The 9,451-nt window shown below is 39.1% G+C and overlaps 1 protein-coding gene across 1 annotated transcript; it reads right to left on the reverse strand.

The window, feature by feature from the left end:
• Positions 1–3,510: 3,510 nt before the first annotated feature.
• EEF1E1 (eukaryotic translation elongation factor 1 epsilon 1) lies at positions 3,511–9,226 on the reverse strand. The gene is made up of 4 exons (XM_007428042.4): positions 9,069–9,226; positions 7,416–7,616; positions 5,201–5,296; positions 3,511–4,190 (listed from the first exon to the last, which is right to left on the reverse strand). Exons 1-4 carry the CDS (start codon positions 9,174–9,176, stop codon positions 4,053–4,055), a joined length of 543 nt encoding a protein of 180 aa, XP_007428104.1. The 5' UTR covers positions 9,177–9,226; the 3' UTR covers positions 3,511–4,052.
• Between the last annotated feature and the right edge of the window lie 225 nt (positions 9,227–9,451).

Raw genomic sequence — 9,451 nt, forward strand, 5'->3', positions numbered from 1 at the left:
CACTTTTCCCCAAAGAATCCTAATTGGCTGTGAAGTAAGTTGAAACTGACACAAGGAAATGGCATCCATAATTATTTATTCCATAATTCAATGTTTCTCAACCTTGGCAGCTTGGAGCCAACCTTTGGCTGGCTGGGGAATTCTGGGAGTTGCAGTCCACACATCTCCAAGCTGCCAAGGTTGAGAAACACTGCCCTAGTTCATAGAGCAGACACTTTGTTTCTGTTGTATGACTTAACACATTCTTATAAATAAAAGAGCAAATGAAAATGGCATGGGCATAATTATTTTCATATATATGTTGGCACCGCAATGGTACAAGGTGTGCGCACTCATCATATTGGAAAATTGTTTCCTTTCTGTACAGTCTCTCTCAAGTGTGAAACTAGTCTATTTATGGCCATATTGTTTTCAGATGAGCCGGGTTCAGATGGTTATGCATATTAAAATAAACATGAAGCCAAGGAAACAAATTTCAGCGGAGCTGTGTACCTTTTTGCAGCATCATCTTGCTGTCCTGATAATGGTCAGGAAGGCTCTGTTAAATCACTAAAAGAGCTAAGATCAGCAGGAATGACAACTGGCTGTTTATTTGCACACTGATATATTTTATCCTACTCTTGAATATTTTTTTTTGTGCAGTCTTAATCACCCCATATGGCAGAGTGTCACTTCCAGAGGCACATACTTAAGAACATGAGACTCTTCAGTGAATTTCAATGCAGCAGTTATGCAGAATATTAAATGAGCACCAATGTTCATTTTCAGTACTAGGACAATATAATTTCCCGTGTTCATAACAATGTCTATATTTTATTTATTATTAAATTTATATGCTACCCATCTCCCCCAGAGGGTGACTCAGAATTAAAAACCAAGACAATGGAAACAATAAAAATATAAATACCCCCCAATTAAAACACAAATAACAAATCTATAAAAGCAATATACAAATCAAGAGGATGGGGGAAGCAGTATCAAACATCCCACGAGTCAGTTCCAGCAATGCGAGCCCCCCTCAGGCCCCCAGGCCATCCAGCATAGCCGTGTTTTTACACCTTTGTGGAAGGCCAGGAGAGTGGGGGCAGCCCGCACCTCTACTGGCAAGCTCTTCCACAGGGTGGGGGCCACGGCAGAAAAGGATGTCTTCCTAGACCCCGCCAGCTGAGATTCCTTGACTGGCGGGGTCCGTAATATGCCCCTTCTGCCGGACCGAGTGGGGTGGGCAGATATAACGGGGGTGAGACGGCTCCTCAGATAACCTGGTCCTGTGCCATGAAGGGCTTTAAAGGTGATAACCAACATCTTGAATTGGACCTGGAAGCAAACTGGCGACCAATGCAGCTCATGTAACAGAGGAGTTATATGTGCCCCTTGGGGGCATTCAAAACTGTCTGCACCGCTGCATTTTGTGCCAGCTGTAGCTTTCAAATACTCTTCAAGGATAGCCCCATGTAGAGTGCATTGCAGTAATCCAAACGGGAGGTGACCAGGGCATGAGTCACCATGCAGAGGGCCTCCTGATCCAAGAAGGGGTGTAACTAACACACAACATGAAGCTGCGCAAAGGCCCTCCTAGCCACAACTGCCACCTGCTCTTTGAACAGGAGTCGTGAGTCTAGGAGGACCCCCAGATTACGTACCAGGTCTGAGGTAGTGCAACCCCACCTAGAACCAGAGATAATAAGCTCCTAGATCTTGAGGCTCCTCGTATCCACAGCCACTCCATCTTACCAGGGTTCAGTTGAAGCCCGTTGTCCCCCATCCAGGTCCCTACAGCCTTCAGGCACTGCAAAAGGGTAGCCACAGCATCACTTAGGTCACCTGGGATGGAGATACATAGTTGAGTATTATCAGCATACTGATGATACCTCAGCCCATGGTGCTGGATGATCTCACCCAGCGGTTTCGTGTGGATGTTAAATAGAAGAGGTGAGAGCACCCCACAAAGTAGGGGCTGCGGGCTGGATCTCTTGCTCCCTTATCAACACCGATATATATTTGTGAAGAAACAAAGCACAGGTAAAAAAACAATTATACCTCTGAGATATGCATCCATAAAAGTGAACCATGAAAGCAAGATATCCAAAATATTTATCGAAATGTAAATCTTAAAATAGTGGGAAAGGACACAGAGCATTAACAGATAACAAAGATTTTTTTTCCACTAACAGATCATTTTTGAAGGTATTAAAAAACAGTCTGTTGTAGTTCTTTCCACTTGTATTACCAGTTCTCAAGCAAGTGAAAGTGAATATTATTTTTACACTGTGAGACATCCTGAAAGAAATACTTATGATGGATGGAATATAAATTACTCAATTAAAATATTTAATTATGGATGTATGTACATTTGTTTTTAACAACTTAAACACTAGGACTGTGCATGGTTCAGAACTGATTAAAAATCAGGGCTTTGAACCCCACATGAACTCAGCATCTGTTAATCACTGAGCAGCCCATCTTTTTTTTCCCCAGGCTTCTGTGCAAGCCTGGAAAAACAGATGAGTCAGCTGTTGGATCATAAACCAATAAATAAACAAAGCAATAAACAAATAAATAAAAAATCAACTGGTTTTAAGGGTCATGTTAACTTTACTAAGTTGAGTCCTGAAAGACTTCATTTTAGAACCAATTTAAAATCTTTTGCTAAGGGATATCCAGCAAGTTATTTCCATTTTAGTATTTTGTATTAAGTCAGAATTAAAATGGGATACAGTGTAAGAGTGAACACTGAGAAGCAATATAATGCAGTGGTTACAATTTTGTACTAAGACTAGGGAAGGTTCAAGTCCCTACTGGTATCAAGGAGCTCACTGGATGACTTTGGGCCAGTTGTTCTCTCTCAGCCTTAGCATCCCCCAAAGGGTTGTTGCTGTGAGGATAAATTGGTGGTGGTGGTAGTGATAGATACAATGGACATTGTCTTCAGATGCTGATCAAAAGGTAGAATATCAGTATAATGAATAACTAAATTAGAAATTGAAGCTTATGAATGAATTTTGCCATTTGGCAACTGCAAAAGTTATTTAAAGCAGTACCTTAGTGATAGCTTTAAAAACTTCCCACTATCATGCTACTGGAGAAGCAATTTTATTCATGTAAAATAATAAAATTGATATCCCCTAACCAAGCATTAAGAGTACATTTTTAGAAAGGTTTGAAAGTTGGACTTCCTCAGGAAGTTCAGACTGACCTGGACAGAAGGTACCCAGAAACTCCACACATGTATTAATTAATACATAAACTAATGAAATGTGTGCAAAAATAAATGCAAATTATTAAGCACATCATCCAGGAATTTTCCTAAATTGCTGATGGCACTCATTTACATATCTGCATGGCTTGCAAATGATACCAGGCATAAAGTAAGAGAAAAAAAAGAACCACTTTTTAAAATAGGACTCAGAGTAGTAAAAAAGACAGACTATTTGGTCATTTGAGATGCAGACAATTTTATTTTTTTAAAATAAAACAACATAATATTCTTCATCCCATTTTCAATAAATACTCTGGTTTTTTTTTTTGCTGTTTTTTAACAATTTGTACTTTCCACAGAGGAAGTAAGCCATAATCTAAGTATGAGATTTAACATAATTTATACACTAAATAGGATTTGCTTCTCATATATTTGACTGTTCTCTTTCAAAATACTTGGCACAATAAAATCTTCAGAGTAACTTTTACAAAACTAGCGTGAACACTCATAAGAGAAAAATACAACAGCATACTATGCATGATACAGTTCAGGCAAAGAGCATAGGTGACATCATGGCAGTTAAGGTCTATGTCTTTCATACCATATAGGTTAAGCTATGTATCTGTATGATTTAATGTTCTAATTAAAGAAGCTTGATTCACATTTTGTTTGGTTGAAATAGACCAAACAATTGTTTTAATTACACCTACATTTCTAAATAGCTACTTAATGCAAGTTTATTACTTTAGGCACCAACTGTTCAGCTTCACATACGGAAATGACAAAACTCCATGCTTGCACATTAAAGGGTTCAAAAATTATTCTCATTTCTCATGAATTCCTAATATAGTGTTTAATGTGTATTGTAGAGCCTGTTTTTGATGAAGACTATGCTAGACAGATGCTGCCGGATATCTGGATAGTGCTGTATATGATTAAACCAACGAGACACGTTAAGGTATTTCTCCTTCTCCTGCACTGTAAGGTCAGCCTAAAGAATGAAAGAAAAAGCTGTCTGTAAACATTTTAATTTAATAAATTAGTTCTCAAATCTAAAAATATTAATTTCTTCCTAAATAAGAAAATTATATGCTATTTTTCCACATGATCCATTTCTCTCCCCATACAATATTCATAAAATCAGGATTCATTGCTCTGCTCTCTTTTTGCTATTTAAAGTAAGCCAATATTTTTCTCCTACATTAAATTCATGCAATAGATTCAAACACAGTGATCTATGCCATATTTCTTGCTTTGTTTCTTGCATATTCTGATGTGATCGCTGCAGACTATGAAAACAGTAACATTTTCAAAGCTTAATAAAACCATTACCAGATAGCTAACAATTACCTGCCTCCAATTCCTTGTTTCTATGCTTTACTTTTCTGTCCTAAACTAAATGTATGAAATACAAAATGTCATTCTTTTTATGAAAAATTAGTAGGAATATGACAATTTTCCCACTCTGTACTAGTTATAACAAAGCATTTACAGGTAGTCCTCACTGAACAGCCATTCATTCGCTCAGCTACCGTTTGAAGTTATGTCAGTGCTGAACAAGGGGGACTTACAACTGTTCCTCATAGTTGCAGCCAACTCAGTATCCCCACAGTCATGTGATTGTGATTAGAGCGCTTGGCAACTGGCTTGCACTTACAACAGTTGCAGCATCCTGCAGTCATGTGATTGCCATTTGCGACCTTCACTGCTGGCTTCTGACAAGCGAAGTCAATGGGGAAGCTGGCAGGAGGTTGCAAATGGTGATCACGTGACTGCGGGATGCTGTGACCACTGCAGCTGCCATCATATGTTGGCATGGTCACATGATGTTGCGCTTTACAACCATGCCACTTAGCAATGGAGTTGCCAATCCCAATTACCATCGTTAAGCAAGGACTACCTGTATTATGACCTTTCTTTTTTCAAATTACAGTTGTCATGTACATGGAAAGGAGATCTTAAAAGGTATATATTTTATAAGTGTGATAGGTTTTTACTCACTATGATGTGGTGCAGTCCATAGTATAATAAAATATCAGCTAAAGTAAAATTGTTTCCTGTAATGTAAACTTTATCTTCGAGGTATGAATTGAGGTCCTAGAAGAAACAGAAGAAATTAAATATACTTTCAATTTATAGACTTCTTTCTGTCAAATCAAAATGCTTGCAGGCAACCCACCAGAAGAGTTCAGTATGTATCTCCCAAGCCTATTTATTCAAGGTATGAGAGTACCAGAGTTTACACAGGAGAAAGTGGCTTGGCAGATGACTATTTGAGAGGCAGAGATGAGCCTTTTGTTTCCCATAATAGCTTCCTGCACAGTCTGTGCAGTAACAAGTCTTCCATGCTTGTTCCATATACCAGCAGCAGCTCTTTTAAGTATCCAGGCATTCTTTGTCAAGGGAGAAATTACATTTTACTACAAGACACATAATCTTTACAACTTTTTAAAACACTTATCTCTTGTAATAGTGATTAAAATAAAAATTTCAATTTGTGTACAAAATTTTTCCTAATTTCTGGAGATGTATAAATGATTTAAAGTGTATACTTTTATACTTCAAATTACACTCTAGAAACAGATTTTTCAAAGCTACATTAAAAAAAATCTATACAACTTAATTAAGTAGAAGAGTGGCACTCTTCATCTGAATTCATAAAGAGGCAAGCTCAAAAAGACATTGCTATTACTTTTTTCTTAAACTTACTTTTCTGAACCTTAGGGCCCATTTTGGGATGTGAGTTCAGAAACTGTCAGGGATAAAATGGGTGCCTTAAACATCTGCAAGGATGAAGGCATTCTATTTCCTCCCTGAAAAATGCAAGTTTAGTCCCATACAACTCTGGCCCCAAAAATGGGTACTAACATGCCAGATGTTTCCCCGGCTGCATTTCTACCCCCTGATTTAGACTATATATGTCTTCTTTAAAATAAAACAGTATTGAAAATGTTACATTACACATTTAATGTAAATTATTCTATTAAAAGTATAACTGTACCAAAATATAGAAGGCAAAACGACTGAGATGTGCAACCCAATACTTGTCTGCTTGTATACAATAATCACTGAACTCAATTTTATTTAATTAAATGTAAAATATACATTTCATTTTCATATAGATACAAAACCCTTCAATATGTCAGAGGCTTTACACTGAAAGCTTTACCAAGTATTCATGACACGAGATAGTCAGAAATAAGCACATCTAAATTCAAATGCTTAGAATGACACAAAGTGTCCATTGTCCTCTTTCCCACCTCAGAAGACTCTTGCCTAAATAAAAACCTGATATTAATTCCAAAGCTCAATGATTATGTTAGGACACTGAAGTAAACTAGCTTGTAAAATAATCTGGGCCTAATTTGTGCATAGGCCAAAGTTGTTCCTGGTTCATTCCCCCTATTGACAAGTGTGCTGTTTGCTCTGCATTATGCGTCCTAGCAGTTGAACGGTTAAAACTTCTTAAGTAGGGCTCAGTCCATGGGCATGCCCATGTAGTTTTCTTGGTAATAATATAGAAGTGATTTGCCATTGCTTTCTTCAGGATTTTTTTTCAAACTTCCTGATCTGGTCCACAGCCTCATGATTTTCTGATGGCTTCCCATCCAAGTAGTAACCAGATCTGACACTACTTAGCTTTTTTGACAGCAGCCAAGGTCAGCCCTAACTGGGCTCTCTAACAAACCAGAGTCAAAAGTTATTGCATTTGTTTCCTGGTAGGAGCAGCCAAGTGGAAGCAACTCAGCTACTCTGTTACAAGTAAGCAAATTAATCCTGGTTTATTTTGATGCCCAAACACAGACAAAGTGTGCCTAAAATGGCATTAAGCCTATAAAAAGTCATTTGTTAAATTCATTCAAGAATATATGCACGTGGAAAGTTTATTTCTCTTTCAAACAAGACATTGTTTTATCCATTAATGACAGCAAGTTAAAGGTAAAACAGATCTTAAAAATAGAAAAAGGATGTTTTCCCCCCTAAAATAGAAAACAGACACACACTTTTCTAAGCAAGACAACTCATTAAGAACAGAATAACTGATTTGTTTGATCAGGCCAGAAATCTGTTTACTTCCTATAAATCCTAATGTGGTGATAAACAGATTTCATGCAAATCATCAGGGGAAGAAGCTGAAATCATACTGCTGAGTCAGCAATGACTGATAATTATAGTGCGATAATATTCCAAAATAAATTGTGTTAATTACCCTTACCTTCAGAATTGTTCTGATATCTTCTTTAGTGGACAGTTTATCTACTTGCGTCACTCTGTATTCTAACCACTGCTGTACTATTGCTTTTTCTTCAGCTGTGTTCCCAAGCAGCTGTTCCTTCTTTGCTTGTTTGACTAGATGGATGGCTATACTGGTGAGGCCTGTCAGACTAGGGCCATCATTTGCCTGAAGTACAGGAGTCTGGAGAGAATTCAAAGTGATTTAATAAAACAAGATTTAAAGTTATTTAAAGTATAAAACAATTTAGCAAATTTGATTTTATTAAAAGTTATTTTTAAAAAAACTAATACTATTTGAAAAACAAATGATAGAATTCAAATCGCTCACAAACGTAGCATGGCAACCTTGCTTCTCAATATATTAAATCCAAGTTGCCCCACCAAGGGATTTCAACTTTCAGCTTTGATTCCTACAAAGTGAATCACAACTCTATGATAGGTCTCAACAAGAACAGGTTCAATTTACTGTTTATGCATCCATTTAGCAGAATCAAGTTATGCTTCTAGAGTTGTTGTTCTTAGCATTTGTTCCACTTAGTTGCAGGGTCTGCTTGTTCTGCACTGTGCTCACCTAATTCTTATAGTAAATGCATGATGTGGCAAAGGGTTTTGTTTTTCAGTCAGCTTGTTATAGAGCCTGGCATTGATTAGGGTTAAGAGGGAGTTGACTATCCCAGGTCACCAAACTGGGTTTTGTGCCTAAGGAAGGACTAGAACCTGAACCTTCCTGCTCTTAGTCCAGCACCTTAACCAGTATATTGTGCTGGTTCTCACAAGTTAAGCTTCTGACTACAGTTCTGTATTTAAGTACTAGCTTTGCTTTCCATAGGTGACCAGAGCTTAGACAAAGGTAAATGAGTAGTCTGGTAGAAGAGGGATGGCACCCCATCCTCTGCATGCAAAGTAAGAATTTGAGCAGGTGGCTACTACAAGAAATCTCTTCTTCCCAAGAAGACAGTTCTTCTCTGCTGCTTAAGTGAGCTGCTTTTTTTAAAGTAACAAGTTACTTTTTGTGTACATGTCTTTAGCAGGTTGTCCGACTGATACCATCTCACACTATCTGCACGTTTGAAATGTCCCACTAGAAAAACATAAATTAGCACCCCTGAGAGAAGACACGTATTTTCCTTAGATGCCAACAAAATATTAGGGCCACAGAAAGCATCTGAAAGGGCAGTACTTCTGCTGGAGCTGTCATCGCTGTCAGGGACAGCTCTCAAAGCATGCTGAGCCTTGCAAAGGACAAGGCTGCTTTAAAGCGGTCCTTCAACACACTTGGTGAAGCACCTCTTTTAAATGCATTGCACAGCCTTACCTCCCTGCTGCAACGGAAATATCTGAGTGGTTCTTAACCAGCAATATGCATATTTGTAAGCGCCACTCTTCGTATTACGTTGTGGAAAAGCTTGAAGATTTTATGAATGAATACTGTGCGTCACTGCGGCTGCTGGCGGAGAGAGGATTACGGATGGCTAGTCCCATTCATCATAAAAAAAAAGCGCGCCTCAGAGCTCATAAGACTTCGACTAACACCCCTCAAAACCGTCAGCAACAAGGTCCAGGCGCGAGCCACCCTTTGCCAGCACCGCGTCGACTCCGGTCCCCGCCTCCCGCGCTTCCCCAGTGCCTTCACCTTCCGCTCGCCTTGACTGCTGTACTTGTTCCCCTTCTTCAAGCCCAGAGACTTCTCCAACAAGCTCAACTCCTCCACGCCCAGCCCAGGGCCTATTACACCCGCCATTTTCGGCGGCAACGAAGGAGCCCCGGAAAACGGTTTTAAAACTCTCAACAAATCCCGCGGTGATTGGAGGATGACGACACCCAAAAGTCCCGCCCTCCGCAATCCTCCCCTCCCGCCGTTGGTAGGCGGGGCTGTCTTGGAAAAAGGGGCGGGACGAGTGAGACCGCCAATCGGAGGCGTTTTTCCCACGTTCGCCTTGGTGCGCGCCGAGGGACGAGCGCGGGCTTTTGGAAGTGAGATTCTTCGAAGAGTTACCTGATTTGTGCTTGTTTTGT

Source organism: Python bivittatus, unplaced genomic scaffold (assembly GCF_059951505.1).
Source record: "Python bivittatus isolate LINGU-HERP-01145 unplaced genomic scaffold, Pbiv_v1 ctg000840_np1212, whole genome shotgun sequence".
Classification (NCBI taxonomy): Eukaryota; Metazoa; Chordata; class Lepidosauria; order Squamata; family Pythonidae; genus Python; species Python bivittatus.

Bases quoted from the DNA above. Each gene is read 5' to 3' on its own strand.
- EEF1E1 (XM_007428042.4), bottom strand. From the start codon at position 9,176: ATGGCGGGTGTAATAGGCCCTGGGCTGGGCGTGGAGGAGTTGAGCTTG. The intron at 7,617-9,068 runs GTGAAGGCACTG...AATTCTCTCCAG, and splicing joins GCAGTCAAGGCGAGCGGAAG to ACTCCTGTACTTCAGGCAAA. The intron at 4,191-5,200 runs GTGAGTAAAAAC...TTCATTCTTTAG, and splicing joins ATGGACTGCACCACATCATA to GCTGACCTTACAGTGCAGGA.